The following is a 16,667-nucleotide window of genomic DNA, read 5'->3' on the forward strand; positions in this document are numbered from 1 at the left end:
CTCCAAGCTGCAAATCCGAAGGTTTGGCTATGCAATCTTCACCTCAGCAACCGGATCGCCGAAAAGGACAAGGCCCGAACAACTCGGTCTCCAAAACAATTTCCCACCTTCCGCTCAATTGTGACCAGCTCAGATCTAATCTTGGCTACGCAATAAGGCTCTTCCTAAATGGGAAGCGCCGTGCCCCTCCCACCCCTCCCCGGAGCAAAACACGGGATGAAGCGGGAGGGACAGACGCCCCGGAAAGTCTCGTAGCAATTGCGGCAACTCTATTTGATGGGCATGTCGCTAGACTGTCGCTAAACTACCCGGTGTCAAGGGTCCACGGTGAGAGCCCCGGTAAAGTTCATCACGACTCGTGGCACCAACGGCGGTGCAACTTTGGACGATGAGCTGAGAGTGACACGCGAATGTAACCACTGAAGGCTGCAGCGCGTTGATGATGCGACCCTAGAAGGGTAACCCGATTTGTAATGCCATGTGGGAAGCCTTTGCTGCATTACGCGTGTTTGGCTGCTTAATGACTACCCAGGACTACTCAGAACACATTGAAATCGCTGGTTCCTGTCAATTACTCCTGCTAGTGTCTGCAATCAACTCAATGATCGTGTTGTAAACATCAAATTGATTACAGCGTCACATCGGAAGTAACGCTATCAAACACCATTCTGACATTCTTGCCGACTTTCAGACAACTCCGATTCAACATGCCTTCTGCAGGAAACCTGTCCAAATGGGCCAGAATGGGCGGTCGCAAGTCGAGCGTCAAATCCGAAGAGCCCTCGGTCACTGAACAGCAGGTCCCCGATAGTCCGCCTGCAGACCCTAGTGCCGATGGCCCGACTGGGCTAAAGCTACTTGCGATTACACTCGGGTTATGCTTGACGCTATTCCTAGTTGGCCTGGTAAGGGATCCTGTGACCACCCTCTCACCACTATTGCTAACGTGGACGGCATGTAGGATAACATCATCATATCCACGGCTATACCACGAATCACTGACGAGTTCCATTCCATCAACGATATCGGCTGGTACGGGAGTGCCTATTTGCTCACGACGTGCACATTTCAGCTCACCTTCGGGAAATTGTATACGCTCTTCTCCATCAAGACTACCTACCTTGTCTCAATCTTCATCTTTGAAGTTGGATCAGCGATATGTGGTGCAGCTCCACAGTCCGCCGTCCTCATCGTCGGAAGAGCCATCGCTGGCGTCGGCTGCTCGGGGATTCTGGCCGGAACCTTTACCATTATCGCCGTCATCGTGCCGTTGCCCAAGAGACCTGCTTACACAGGACTTGTCGGCGGGGTCTACGCGATTGCCTCAGTGGTTGGACCACTCCTTGGAGGTGCCTTCACAGACAAAGTGACGTGGAGGTGGTGTGTAAGTGTACTTCTCAACACTTTCATTGACTTGTCCGTGACTAATGGCACGTAGTTTTACATCAACCTACCTATCGGCGCCGTTTCTCTGGCTATTATGATCTTCGTCTTCAAGTCACCGCCACGACCGGACTCCGATAAAGACCTTACCTTGGTGGAGAAGTTTCTCCAGGTGGACCCTCTGGGCACAGTTGCCCTGATGCCGGCCGTCATCTGCTTGCTTCTCGCTCTTCAATGGGGCGGAACCGTCTACCCATGGAGCGACGCGAGAGTGATCGTGCTCTTCGTGCTGTTCGGGGTTCTTTCCATCGTGTTCGTCTTCATCCAGATTCGTAACGGCGCAAACGCCACTTTGCCCATCACCGTCATCTCTCAGAGGAGCGTTGCAGCGGCTTGTTGGTTCTCAGTGTGCACAGCCGGTGCCGACTTCACTCTTCGACAATACATCCCAATCTGGTTCCAGGCGATCAAAGGAGTTTCGGCAGTCGATTCTGGTCTGATGAACCTGGCACTCATTCTGGCCACAGCCCTCGCCTCCATCGTCAGCGGCATCGGTATTACTAAGATTGGATACTACAACCCATTTATGATTGCTGCTACGCTGTTCATGTCGGTGGGCGCTGGACTGCTCACAACGTGGAAGCCAGATGTCCCTTCCAGAGACTGGATTGGATACCAGGTTCTTTACGGATTGGGCTCCGGCCAGAGCATGCAGACACCGTTGATGGTAGTCCAGACCGTGCTCCCGATGGCCGAGATTCCACTCGGTACAGCCCTCGTAATGTTCTTGCAAACATTCGGAGGAGCCATTTTCATCTCGGTGGCGCAGAATGTTTTCACAAATGAGCTTCGCAATGGGTTAGCAAAAGACTTCCCAAATCTGAACGCGACAGCCATCGTTGATGGAGGAGCCACAAGCATAAGATTGCCAGGCGTCTTGCCTGATGGCATGCTTGAGCCTGTCCTTCGTCTTTACAGCAAGTCTCTGACAAATTCCTGGTATGTTGCTCTGGGATTGGCATGTGCGAGTATCGCAGGAAGTACTCTAGTCCAGTGGAAGAGTGTGAAAAGTACGGAGACACCGCCTGCTGCCGAAGGAGATGGCAAAGACAAGATGAGTGGAGCGGTGGACACTATGGAAATGAAACAACAGGACCTCAGCCCCACCGACTCCAACGCAAATGATGTGTTCAATAAGCGAAACGATGCTGTCTGAGGGATCATAACAGAAAGTCCGGATCGGCTGGTATTCACGGTTCTTGCATACCTAGAAGAAAGATTGATGTAGACTTTTTAATTCTGAAGAAACTGGTTTCTCACAAGTTCTTGGCAGTTTTTCAATGTGAATGATGTCGAAAAATCCATTCCTACATGCAGCCTTGCGTCGTTGTGGTAGTTAGCGCCGATTCGGAGTTGAGATTCTCTGTAGGTTAAAACCTGCTAGTTTGTCAGTCATTAAGGAGTTACGGACGACACAGGCCCAAAAGACGTTTCAAATGACATTGGATGACGGCAGCTGGCTTGTATATGAGACGAAGGCGTGTGCTCCTCAAAATAGGGTCGTACTGCTTATCATGCTCCTCTGTGGCAACATAGGTATTCTCATGAATCTCAAATTCAATATCTATATGCCGGCTTTGGTTCCCATCTAGCTAAGTCTGGTATCATAGAAATGATGGGGGTTGTCTGTAATACTGATCCACAGCCCACTCCATAGCCCTAACAACTGCCTTGATCTCCGAATCCTTCTTCGGGGGGTGATGTCCTCCCGAGTGTTGAAGCTTTTTCGATAGCCTTGGGTCACACATTTGATATCCTACCTCATGCATGTCGTGCATGAAGGGGAAGTCCCGTCTGCCGGCCACATGGACAGTCGGGATGTGAATGCGCTCTGAAAGCAACATGGGATGCAAGACCCGTGGAACAATACCACCCACATCCCGAAAGAAATCTTGGTTGAAGTCGGGCAGAACTGCCCCAATCTTCAGAGCCGATTGAAAAGTGCGCACGAGGCAGTCGTTGAAGACTTGCTGCCGGGGAGGGAGATCTACGGCGCTCGTTCCGGTACGGCGATATGAACAGAGCTCCTCTATCTCAGGTTCGCAATATGTCGCGTCGGCCGAAAAGGGCACTACTGAGGAGAAGAGCACGGCGAACTTGAAGTCAGGCTCCTCGCCATTGACTTGCTGGTGGTAGATGTAAGAGAGGGCGACAGAGGCCCCTTGGCTGAAGCCCAATATTCCGTCAAATGGACCAAGCTCGTCGACTGTTGTGGCGATGTGTTGATGTGCAGCCTCAATTTCTCGGGGTGAATACCCAGTAAGGTGTGAATAGAATGGCCCCGGAAGAGCCGGGCTCATACCTGAAAGCATATTGTCAGCTTCGTGTCTTTGCAGCATGCAGGTCATTCCTGAGGTGTTCGCAGAATGCAGGTCATTTCTTAGTTCGTTCAACTTACCAGGCCCTCGGTGAGAGGGAACCGGCCCATCAACCAACACAAACTCGTAGCTTGCATCGACTGATTTCATCAGCCCTACAAGCTGGCTCTCTAGAATCTTGGCAGAACTGCCGACGCCGTGCAATGCGAGAATCCTCATGGCTTCTAGAAAGAAAATGACAGCAGTGAGTACGAAGTCAATAGAAAAAAGTAACTTCCAATGCACAACTTCGCGGATGCAAGATGAAAAAGGAAATTAAAAACCGAATCCGACGTTGTCTTCTTGAGCTCTAGCTGTCAGGTCCCTTGGCATCCCATGTGATAGTTTACGCGGGCCATCCAGTTTGGGAAGTCTGTTTACAATTTACCTATCTGAGCCCACACCGGTGCCCTTTTGACAGCACCGATGCTCATTTTGGGGTAGGTAACAGACTGCTGGATCAGGTTCCGGACAGGGATTGGCTGTGGATCCACGATAACGAAAGAGGCATTACTTGTATGGCAGTGCGTAGATTTGGCTGTAATGAAGCGAACGCGGATCGAGAATAATGGCAACTCTGTGCTGCTTCTAAGCTTCGATAACTATTCCTCACATTACAGGTTACACGCGTAGACACCATCGTCGCTTAGGTAACTTACACACATTGAGCCCCAAAATTCACTATGAGTCCGTGCAGCGAGCAAGAACCAATTGCCATCATTGGGGCAGCATGTCGCCTACCCGGTGAGACGACGTCACTTGGAAGATTATGGGACATGATCAGTCATGCCAGGAGCGGCCACGGCAGAGTTCCATCTTCGCGATGGGATGCAGATGTTTGGTATCATCCTGATCCAGATCGCAAAGGATCCGTAAGTGAGATCTTCTTAAGTGAGCAGAGCAGTGTATTAACATTCCTGGCTGTAAAGATCAGCGTGAAACATGGGTACTTCCTGGAAGAAGATGTCTCTGTGTTCGACGCCCCATTTTTCTCAATGACGGCCAAGGAGGCGGCGGGTATGGATCCTATGAAGAGATTACTTCTCGAAGTGAGTTATGAGGGATTTGAAAACGGTGAGTTTCACGCTGTATCTTGTGCGAAGCTTTGGTACTGAGACACTGTTAGCCGGTATCCCTGTGGACACACTCATGAACTCACAAACTGGATGCTATGTTGGATGCATGACGAACGATTATGAGCAACTATCGACTCATGAGATTTATGACGTTGGAGATGTCGCAGCCTCCGGGGTGAGTGAGGCTATGACAGCAAACCGAGTGTCTTGGTACTTTGGATTACGAGGACCCAGTCTAACCGTTGACACCGCATGCTCATCAAGCCTCTACGCCCTTCACCTCGCTTGTCAGTCACTGAAATTGGGCGAGACCAATATGGTAAGACATCTACTCGCAGCGAAAAAAGAACAGCCAATAACACTTTTTCAGGGACTTGTTGCCGGTGTCAACTTGATCTTACATCCCAACTTTATGCATCAGCTCTCGTCAATGCACATGTTGAGTCCCGAGGGAATCTCCCATTCCTTTGATCACCGAGCAAACGGTTATGGTAGAGGAGAGGGGATTGGATGTTTAATCGTGAAGAGGTTAAAGGACGCCCTGAGGGATGGAGACACAATTCGCGCCGTAATCCGCGGCACGGGGACCAACGCAGACGGAAAGACGCCTGGCATCACACAGCCAAGCTCAGAAGCGCAGGCGGAGCTGATCAGGAGCACATACGAGGATGCAGGATTGCCTTTCTCTGACACACAGTACTTTGAGGCCCATGGCACTGGTACTCCTTTGGGCGTATGAAGACCCGGTTGTCATTCCCTGTTCGCGAATGCTGACAGTTGTTAGGACCCGATTGAGCTGTCAGCAATCGGCGTCACATTAGGCACTGGTAGAAACCCGGACTCGGGGCCACTATTTGTGGGTAGCATCAAGGCAAATGTCGGTCATACTGAAGGATGCTCAGGGCTGGCTGGTGTTCTCAAGTCCATTGTCTGTCTCGAAAAGGGGATTCTTGTTCCCACAGCTGGCATCGAGAAGGTGAACCCGAAGCTCAGGCTTACAGACTGGAACTTGGCCTTGCCCTCAGAAAACATGTCTTGGCCTTCCAAAGGGCAGCGGAGAATTAGCGTCAACTCATTCGGGTTCGGTGGTGCCAACGCTCATGTTATCCTGGATGATGCCCACAACTACTTACGCAATCGAGGTTTACTGGGCAATCACAACACCACCACCTTGGAAGACGACTCGTCAGAGTCTGGCATTAGCATGGGGTCTGAATCCCCGAAACAAGACTCGCACAAAAGGCTTTTCGCCTTCAGCACCAAAGACCAGACAGGAATCGACCGCCTTGGCCCTCTCTTTAACGACTTCTTGTCAAACAAGGAAGCCACATCAAACGCAAGATTTCTCGGCGACCTGACTTACACCCTCGCCGGACGCCGATCTCATTTCGAGTTCCGAAGCTTTGCTGTCGCAGAGTCCGTGTCAGACCTACAGACTCAAATTGAGAAGGGCTTACCAAAGTCCAAGCGCGCTTCTAAGCACGACAATCCTATCTTCGTCTTCACTGGCCAAGGAGCTCAGTGGCCTGCCATGGGTAGAGAGCTACTCAACAGCTGCATCTTCCGAACGAGCATCCATAAGTCGCAGGTCTTACTCGAGCACTACGGGTGCCCGTGGGATTTGATCGATGAACTGTCAAAGACTTCTGATTCCAACGTCGATCTTCCTCAGTACAGCCAGGTACTATGTACGGTCCTTCAGATCTCGCTGGTGGACCTGCTGCGGGCCTGGGGTGTCATCCCGAAAGCTGTTGTCGGCCACTCCAGTGGCGAAATAGGTATGGGATCATTTCCGAAAGGAGCTATCGTACAACTCGCTAACATTATCATAGGCGCGGCCTACGCTGCCGGACTCATCTCTCACTGCAATGCTGTTAAGGTGGCCTACCTCCGTGGGGTTTGTTCCGCCAAGGTCGCCGATATTGTAAGCCCTCGAGTTGGCGCCATGCTCGCAGCCGGGCTGAGCGAAGATGAGGCAGCCACATATCTGGATCAAGTGCCTCCCGGTTCTGCTGTGGTGGCATGCGTCAACAGCCCCTCAAGCGTGACACTCTCGGGAGACCAGGATTCCATCTCTGAATTATGCGAGCTGATATCTGCTGATGGCAAATTTGCCAGAATGCTTCGCGTCAAGACGGCTTATCATTCTCCTCACATGAGCACTGTTGCCAAAGAGTATGTCGACCGCATGGGAGTCATTATACCACTCTCCGACGAAGATCAAGTTGCGCCCATGTTCTCATCTCTCACCGGCAACCGCGTTACCTCGAGAGATCTCGACGGTCCCTATTGGATGAAGAACATGTGCGAACAAGTCCGCTTTTCTCAGGCCATGAGCAATCTCCTGGAACATTCCCCCGACGCATCAAAGGGACGAAGTCGCAATCGTACGGCATGGAGCGCCTTCATCGAGATCGGTCCGCATGGCGCGCTGCAGAGCCCAGTCAACGAAATTGTCAAAGCGAGCCAGAGCAAGGCCGCAAAGGAGGCACCGTATTTCTCTGTTATCACGCGTGGCAAGAATGCCGAGTCTACCTCTTTGCAACTCGCGGGACAGTTATGGGCCTCTGGACACGCTGTGAATCTTCTTCATGTCAATGGTATCATACCTGAGACTATGCCGATGGCGTTGCCAGATCTTCCGTCGTATCCGTGGAACCACAGCAAGAGCTACTGGCACGAGTCGACCATAGCACGTTCAAATAGGTTTCCTTCGGGCCCACGGACCGACCTCCTTGGCGTTGCCGTCGACTTGCAGAACCCAATGGAACCGAGGTGGCGGAACTACCTGCGAATCTCGGAAAACCCTTGGATTGAAGACCACAAGATCACTGGAACCACGCTTTATCCAGCAGCTGGCATGATCGTGATGGCTATGGAGGCTGCTCAACGACTGGCTGATCCCGAGAGACGCCTGAGGGGAATCACCTTCCAGAATCTGAAGTTTGAGCGAGGTTTGGTAGTGCCTTCAAGAGATCAAGCCGTTCAGACTGAAGTCAGCCTGCGCCCTGACGACTCGATGTCCTCGACTTGGAGCTTCACTGTCTACTCCACAGTTTCGGTGGGGTCATGGACCAAGCATTGCCACGGATTCCTGACGCTCGACTACGAGAACGACAATCGCAACCGCCTTGGTCCTTCGGAGACAGAATGGCGAAACTTCGACGCCGAGCGACAGGACATTGAGCAGCATGCGTCTGAGGAGCTTGACATGGACTCCTTCTACGATGACCTCGAGTCTGTGGGTGTTGAGTACGGCCCAACCTTCAGGAACGTCTTTCAAGCTGCAGCCGTACCTGGAGAATACACTGCTTGCGGTTCTATCGCAATCCCTGACACCAAGTCGGTTATGCCCTCCAATTTCGAGTTCCCCCATCTTATCCACCCCGCCACTATGGATGCCATCTTCCACCTCCTCTTCATCGCCTTCGCCGATGGGAAGCCATTGGAAGAAGCAGCAGTTCCGTACACGTTGAATCACATGTACGTCTCGACAAATCTGCCTCGGGGCGACGGCAGTGTCTACACTGGCTATGCCAAGCGCCTCCGAACCGACGGCCGCGAGACATCTGGTGACTTGATCGTATCGGATGAGGACTGGTTGGCACCAAAGCTCATCGTTCGCGACTTCGCCCTCAGACAGGTAACTTCATCTAGAGATGCATCATCTCTGACTAACGAGTCTGCTCGAAGGGTATGTGCCAAGCTCCGCTGGAAAGAAGACTTTGACTTCATTTGTGATCCCGTCGCGCTGCAGGGTTTCCCTTCAGCTGCGGGTCTTGGAGAAGTGACGGCAGCTGTGTTGAAGCTATTGGACCGACTGTATCACAAGAAGCCAAACTACAAAGCACTGATCGTGGTAGCGGATGCAACCGACTGGGCTGAAAGGCTGCTGCAAAACCTATTTCACCCATTCACTACTGTCAGTGAGGGAAATGTCAAATCAAACAAGAAGCTCGCGTTAGCAACGACAACGAAGGACGCAGGCAAGATCATTAACTGTCTCCCCAAGTCTTCTCAGCATGTTATCAATGCGCAAGAATGGCCTGCTCAAGATGACGAGCCACTCCCGTTCTCAGACGAGAGCTTCGACTTGCTACTTGTTATCGACGACCCACCCAAAAGCATTCACAACTCAGCTGGCTTCCATAGGCTCCATGAAGCATTGCAGCCGAAAGGCTACCTGGGCGTGATTGGACCCATCCTCGCGCCTGACTCTAGTGGAGAGACTGTGAAAGATATGTCAGCTTCAGGCCTACAGACAAGGATCGCCATCTCAGAAGCAGGGTCATGCCGTGCTCTGGCCCTCTCCCAGAGGTCTCCTGCATCGAAGTCCACGACTGTCCCAGAACTTGTCTTCCTGCTACATAGAGCTGGTCCGGCTCTGCCTCAGGATCTGCAAGCAATGTTGACGGACCGACTCAACGCGCTCGGATGCCAAGTCCATCCAGTCACGCTAGAGCAGGCTCATGATCTACGAGGAAAGCACGTCATATCGCTTCTTGAGGTTGAATCCCCATTGGTGTACTCCTGGACCTCCGAGGAATTCTTGCAGTTCAAGACATTGGTCTCCGGTGCGAGTCACGTGTTTTGGGTGACCCGTGGTGGAGAACTGCAGAACTGGGATGGCGGGCTCGAGTTCGCGCCCTCTCAAGGACTTCTCCGAGTGATGCGCACGGAGTATTCTCACATCACCTTGCCACATCTGGACCTTAGCCGAGGTGGCTATCTCTCGTCGGAAGCAACTGCCGATGTGATCATGAGCGTTTGGCACACCTCCCTCGCGGACGATTCTTCACGGCTTGAGCTGGAGTACGCAGAACTCAACGGGACTATCTTCGTGCCCAGATTCGTGGAAGATGAAGGTATCGACATCAACTTGGGTCCAAGAGATCAAAGCCTCAAGCCAATTATGCAGGCCCTGGGAGACGACAATCCACGCACTCTCTCTCGACAAGATCACCGCCTTGTTTGGGTTGATGACGATATATCGGCATCTCTCGTACCAGCGGAGGTTGAGATCAATGCTGAGTATCTGGCCGTACAAAAGAGCAGTGCAGATTCTTCGGAGGGCCAAACCTCCGTTATGTCGGCCATGGCCGTCATGGGCACTATCGCTGCGACGTCACCGGAAGTCACGTCTGTTAACGTTGGGAAGCGTGTCATTGCCTTGCGTTCCGGTTCCTGTCATACCAAGCCTCGGGTTCAAGAGTCGCTGGTGAGAGTCTTGCCTGACACCATGCAACCCACAGAGGCCTGTGAAACTATCCCTGCTTTGGTTGCCGCGCAGTATGCGTTGTCTCACGTTGCAAGACTTGAAGATGGACAGAGGGTTCTCATTCACGGAGGAGAGACATCCGTTGGACAGATGACTGCCCGCCTTGCCTGCTTATTGGGGGCGACTGCTTTCGTGACTGCGGGGGGTGCTTCCGAAAACCGGAATATGACCGAAAGCCTCTGTCTTGACTCAACCCGTATCTTCGAAGACATCTCAGACCATTGCAAGAAGTCAATATTGCGACAGACGAATGGACGAGGTGTAGATCTCATCTTAAACTGCCGCCAGGCTCTCCCGACGTCAACATGGTTCGAATGCCTGGCAGACTTCGGTTTCTTCGTAGACATCAGCGGAGAGAATGCTTCTCTTCCATTCAACACAAGCCCGGCCCGAAATGCCACAGTCGTTAAGGCTGACCTATCTCAACTTCTTCAAGCAAAGCCGGTACTTGTAAGCAGACTTTTCATGAGTGCTTGCGACTTCATCGAGAGAGGCCAGATCAGTCCAATCATTCCGAGTGTCGTACGGTCTGTGTCAGAGTTCACCAGCACTGATGCAGAGGCTGAACACACTGACTTCGTTCTTCGACTGGATCCAGGTGACAAGGCCCTTGTTGCCCCGTCTCGTCTTGATGAGCTCCAGCTCGACAGTGAGGCTACATACATACTTGCCGGTGGTCTCGGCGCTCTCGGCCTTCAGATTGCTGAGATGATGTTCGAGCATGGCGCCGGTCACGTTGTGTTCCTCTCACGATCAGGAGGGGACAAGGCCCAGGCTGAGCTCGGCGGCTTCCGTGAACGGGGGTTAAAAGTGGACGCATTGAAGTGTGATGTTTCCGAGGCTTCCCAAGTTGAAGCTGCGGTGAAGGCCTTAGTTCAAAGCCAACGTCACATCAAGGGCGTCATTCAGTGCGCCATGGTTCTAGAGGTACGTATTGCCTGCTTGCTGGGCATCCATCGTAGACTTGACTAACAACACCAGGACGCCATTTTCGAGAATATGACATACGATCAGTGGCAGAGGTCAACTCGCCCTAAGATTCAAGGAACTATGAACCTTCACAACTACATGCCGAAAGACGTCGATTTTTTCATCCTTCTCTCCTCCATTACTTGCGTCATCGGCAATGCAGCACAATCGAACTATGCCGCCGGCAACACTTTTGAGGACGCCTTTGCTCACTACCGCCGAAGCAAAGGTCTCGCTGCCACCGCGATCGACGTCGGGCTCGTAACTGACTCAGCCCACTTTACCGGAGACTTTGACATGGACGCCTACCTCCAGATGTATGAGCATCGTTGGGATGGCCTCCAGACAACCCAAAAGGAGCTCGACACTGTCCTGAGAGCAGCCATGCGAGGCCGTACCGCCGACGGACGGCAAATCGAGCCCCAGATTGTTCTCGGTCTTGGAAGCTCCATGCCAACCGGGGCAGCCTGGACCAGAGATCCCAAGTTTAGTCATAGAGTCAACCATGATGCGTCAGCTAGCTCTGGTGCCTTGGAAAGCCAGCAGTCAGCCTCAGAGAGGATAGCAAAAGCCGAGACCTTGGCTGACGCCGCACTCATCTTTGAGGATGTCCTCAAGACATATGCTTCGCAAGTCATGGACATTGCTCCCAGTGAGGTGGATCCCGAAAAAGCATTTTATGACTTTGGTGGTACGTTTGACCTTTGCTCCACGAACCTGTGTTTTCTCGTGCATACTGACAGTGTTTGATCTAGTGGACTCTTTGAAAGCCGTAGAGCTTCGCAACAGGATCTTCCGAGACCTTCAGTCAGACATGTCTGTGTTTGAGTTGTTGAGCCCATCACCGCTGTCCAAGCTGGCATTGGAAATTGCGAGCAGGAGCAAGTTGATGGCAAACATGACAGTAAGGACCAATGCTCAGTAGAATATATATCAACGAGAATGATTAAAGGCTTTTCTGGGACTCGGATCTAGGCTTGAACTGCTAGTGGACCCAAATGCTGTATTCCACTCAACGTCTCAGCTCAACTTCATGAAGCCATCTTCAGAGCCAGCGAAAATGCCAGTACGGCACCGGGAGAGAGTATCCCGCTAGCCACGGTAAGCCCAGCCATCCTGCCTATGAAGGAATCCATAACAGTTGAGAACCACTTCCGCCTTTTCAACCGATGAAGTAATGCCGATGATTTCAGCACTTGATCCGCAAACGGGACAAGCGCCGCTATGATTACAAAAATGTCCCATTGAAGGAAGTCTCGTGCTCCATCCGCAATGACTGTAGTTGAGGCCTTGTCAATGTACCCGGCCGGCCAAAAGACGCGACGCAGATCACCCTCTGACGGGCCTAGTAAAGCCCACAAGTGCCCAGCTGCGGCAGCAAACCCCGAAAACATCAAAGACGCCATGGTGTAGGCTTTCGCACTCGCCGGCGCCGGCTTCCACGCCAAGTATGCTGACAATTTCCTTTGGGCCCAACAACAAGCAGGATGAGCGACAGCCAAGGCCAGAGGGGTAAAACGATAGAATGCGATAAGTCCTTGTCGTTGGACTATGGTGCAGGATGAACTGAACGCGGGATAGAGCAGCATCGCTGGAGTGATGGCACCCAAGATTGCGGTCGGAATCAGCGCGAATGCCTCATTGGCATCTGACGGGCCGACCTCCAACTTTTCACTTCCGTGAGCGTCATCGAGAAAACGCTCGATATGCGTGAAGCAGTAGAGGGGATACACAGCTGCAGCGCCCCATGCTTGGTTGAAAACGCCCCAAGACAGATGCTCTCTGTTATTTGATTAGCAGGCCTCTCTTCTTCATACCATGATTGCACACGCTCACAGAATTGCCAAAGGCGGCCGCTTCCCTCGGTCCCATCCCAGAACTAGCATACAGTGCGACACCGTTTGCATAGTTGTGAAAAGACTGACGAGAAGCATACGATCGGCTGATGATCCGTTACTAAGAATGTTGTTGTAGAAGATGACAGCCGGAACAAGAAACTGGTCAAAGCCGGATATCCCGGTGAAGCTGGTTCGGAGAACATCGCCGTTCGGATAAGTGCCAGTTCTCTTCACTGAACCCGCAGACCCGGCCACGCCGCTGCGGATCATCCTCCCCCAAAGGGCATCGTAGCCGACGAGACTTAGCCCGAGGAAGTATGTGTGCATCGTGAGATTGATACGTTTGGACAATGGCAAGGAGTGTGCAGCACATCATAGTGATAGGGGACGCGGCGGGTTTTAACTTCGCAGTCACACTTTGGTCACGACCTGTCCCAGGATGAGCGAGTCATGCCCCACTTGTAAGTTTTGGATCGATTTAAAATCATATCATCTAGCCTCTCAGATATTTGCCCTGTTTGCCTTGCAGCTGAAGTAGGAAGGATACTCCCAAACCTCCTTGTAGTACTCTAGCGTCTTGGTAAACCTAGCATACAAATACAGATACATACTCAAGCTTGCCAACGTTGCAATTGCAATTCCTGTCCAAAACGGAGACGATACGTTCCATACAAATATGAATGCTGTCTTCTCATAAGCTTGCTGATTCCGGAGCAACCACCGGCTGACGATCCCCGCAGCCAGCAGAAGTGTCACCGCCACGGGCCAGCCAGCCACCTTTGACTTCGATGAAGCATTTTGAAGTTGCGCTCTTTGAGCTTCCCATGCTTGAGAAGAGATCGGCACCGCTTCGTTCGTCTGCATCTCGAGTCAGCTGGCTATTCGCAGAACACCTTGGATTATCATAACTCACCTCTCCCTCCAGAACGCCGATGTGGAATTTCACGAGCGTTTTGTACGCGTCTTCAGAATGACCAACATACTCAAAGCTCTCGGTGCCGTCTGATCCTGCGACGTCCTTCAAGACCTCGACACCGCCAGGGTGGTCATCCACGTAGCTGGAAACATCGTATACTGCAGTCGTCAGACATCATTGTTAGATGTAGTGACGCAATGAGTTACCTTTGCCTCGGATAGACACCCACAGATTGTGGACTTCGTAGTGTTTCGCAAGCTCGGACTCGGTAATCACGTCCATCGTCAATTTTCATTTGCCAATTGAAAGCTGCGTTATTCCTCAAGCTTGGCCGTAGGTCAAAGTCTCTGCAATTCAAATTTCCTCATAGACCAATCTTCTGCGGACAGTCTCTCACCCATCTCAGCCTCCTGTATCCATGAGCCAGCCAAAGGACTGAGACCAGACTAGAAGAGTGGGTCCGGGCAGCCAAAAGTGGCATCAGCAGAGGGCCGGCCCGAGCGGGGGTTCCAGTTTCGGCCTTCGGCTCGATGGTTTTGTCTTTCGCCGATGGGGCTTTTCAGGTGCATCCCAGCTTCGAATCACCCAAAGAGGCAAGAAAGGGAAGCCAAGTGATTTTGAGCATCGCAGGATATCCGGGACCTCAAAGTACACGACTGCGCACAAGTCTTGATGCGTTAAGATTCACTGTCACGGATCGTCAGTCCTAGCTTTTAGGCCTCCCCCAGCCAAAGATCATCGTCAATTGAGGCTCAACCCTCGACTCTGCATCACAATGTTCCAACAACAGTTCACCATTGGCCACGGCCCTTTTGAGCGATGTCATACCTTGAGTCTCCCGAGCATCAAGAGCATGCAGGAGCTCAAGGCAGGCATCGCCAAAGTCTTTTCTGTGTCTGACTGTGACTGTAAGTGTGTGATACCCAGTGTGCGAGTAGCTCGTCGCTGACCATAGAGAAGCTATCTGTTTTTACAACAGAAGAGACGTTCTCACATCACTGGATGACATCGAAAAGTGCGATGCTCCAGTGCAAATCAGGGTTAACGGGGAGATCGTGAGAGAGCCCTCCGGACCAGAGCCATTGCCCTATGTTGGAAATCGCTATGAGCTGTACCCAGACCCACTTGGCAACTATGACCGCCTGTTCGGCAGATACGGGCCAGTCATTAAGACGGTCAATATGGGAACCACAATCTATCTCACCAACGACCCAGACGTGTCTCGCGAAGTTCTCCGCGAGGGTCAATTCTTCACCAAGACAACCTCAGATCCCAGTCATCCGTTGTATTACATGCGCAACAATGAGGCTCTTTTCACTTGCGATAGTGATGCCCCTGCATTCAAGCTCGCCCACAAGTTCATCCCCCCAAGTCTGACACCAAAGGCAGTCCGTCATTACACGCCAATCGTGCAGGCCTGCGTGGACAGGTCTTTCAAGGTGTTCGATGAGCTTGACGACAAGGAGCTCGCTTTCAATGTGTACCAGTACACTTTCAAAATGGCTGGTGAAATCATCTGGAAAGTCATCTTGGGTATGGATCTGGGGCATTTCGACTCCATTGATTCAAAACCCCATGAGACTATCAGACTGCTCGGCGAATATCTTTCTCTGATGAAGAAGACATCCCTCCGAGGAAGTTGGTACGGATACCTTCCATTCGGTACCCCGAAGCGACTTCGTCTCGTTCGGCAATTGCTTTGGGACGGTGTTGCCAAAGGTATCGAAAAATCCATGCCAGCGGAGACTTCCCCAGACCTGCCAATGAAGGATGCGGCTCTCAACGCGACTTGCGTGGCAGATTATTTACGCCGGGCAACTGACGACAATGGCGAGAAACTTCCGGAAGATATCATGTTGAGCAATTGCGTTATCCTGGTCGGAGCCGGCTTTGTCACTACATCCTCTCTGCTGGCATGGTTGATTTACGCCTTGGTCAAGTATCCCGGAAACCAAGAGCGTCTGCTTCAAGAGCTTGTCGACAATGGAGCAGAGGCGGGGAAAGAGTGGTCATACGACGAGCTGACCGAGATGCCGTTTTTGGATAAGTTTGTCAAGGAAACGCAGCGAATGCACAACCCGTCTTTCCAGACGGCGCGCAACGCAAAGGAGGATGTTGTCTTGCCGGGCGGATATTTCCTGCCCAAGGGCGCCATCGTCATCCCCACATTTCCATCTATTCACAAGAACGCAGCCCATTGGGATAACCCCACCCGGTTCAATCCCGACCGGTGGGAGACCGAGGCTGTGAAGAGCAGGCACAAGATGGCTTACACGCCTTTCGCGGCGGGTACTCGGGGTTGTGTGGGGTACAATCTTGCGCTGCTGGAAGTGAAGAGCGCCATGGCGAAACTGGTTTATCGGTATCATTTTGAGGACGCATCGACGGAGGCCGTGGTGTATGATCCAGAGTTCATTGTCGTGCGACCTTTGAATTTCTACGCCAGAGCGGTGAAGCGAACGAAGTGGCCACAGAAGCAAGCATGATGAGGTTGGGTGCTTTGCCACGGTCTTATTTCAATTTGATTTCATTCTTCTTTCAGTATTCTAGCGTCACTGTAATCATCGTCATTAGTTTGTTGCATTTTTAGTCAGGCTGCTTCAGTCATTTTGAACACATCACTCAAATTGAACGGATTCAATGGCTCGCGATTTACATCCTCGTCCCTATTTCTTATCTGCAATTGAACTTCTCAGGCAGACAGGCCACAGTTCCCGTGTTTCTCTAGGAGCATTGGCACGATGCTCTGCAATACCATTTCCTTTTTCGGTCAGCTCCGGCCCCGACTTG

At 51.9% G+C, this 16,667-nt stretch overlaps 3 protein-coding genes across 3 annotated transcripts; all 3 read left to right on the top strand.

Annotated features, from left to right (window-relative positions):
* Positions 1-707: 707 nt before the first annotated feature.
* Positions 708-2,599, top strand: roqT-6 (Efflux pump roqT; the record flags this gene model as incomplete). Its single annotated transcript, XM_037323407.1, has 3 exons — positions 708-905; positions 962-1,384; positions 1,439-2,599. The coding sequence occupies 3 exons, from the start codon at positions 708-710 to the stop codon at positions 2,597-2,599; spliced, it is 1,782 nt and encodes a 593-aa protein (XP_037177901.1).
* Positions 2,600-4,586: 1,987 nt separating this feature from the next.
* FUB1-3 (Reducing polyketide synthase FUB1) lies at positions 4,587-12,048 on the top strand (the record flags this gene model as incomplete). Its single annotated transcript, XM_037323408.1, has 8 exons — positions 4,587-4,672; positions 4,735-4,874; positions 4,927-5,195; positions 5,247-5,609; positions 5,661-6,654; positions 6,709-11,081; positions 11,136-11,814; positions 11,879-12,048. 8 exons carry the CDS (start codon positions 4,587-4,589, stop codon positions 12,046-12,048), a joined length of 7,074 nt encoding a protein of 2,357 aa, XP_037178605.1.
* A 2,604-nt stretch (positions 12,049-14,652) lies between these two features.
* Positions 14,653-16,363, top strand: Cyp4f4 (Cytochrome P450 4F4; the record flags this gene model as incomplete). The annotated part of the gene is made up of 2 exons (XM_037323409.1): positions 14,653-14,785; positions 14,838-16,363. 2 exons carry the CDS (start codon positions 14,653-14,655, stop codon positions 16,361-16,363), a joined length of 1,659 nt encoding a protein of 552 aa, XP_037177995.1.
* Positions 16,364-16,667: the final 304 nt, after the last annotated feature.

This window comes from Colletotrichum aenigma (genome assembly GCF_013390185.1).
Source record: "Colletotrichum aenigma strain Cg56 chromosome Unknown KSG_Cg56_contig05, whole genome shotgun sequence".
NCBI lineage: Eukaryota > Fungi > Ascomycota > Sordariomycetes > Glomerellales > Glomerellaceae > Colletotrichum > Colletotrichum aenigma.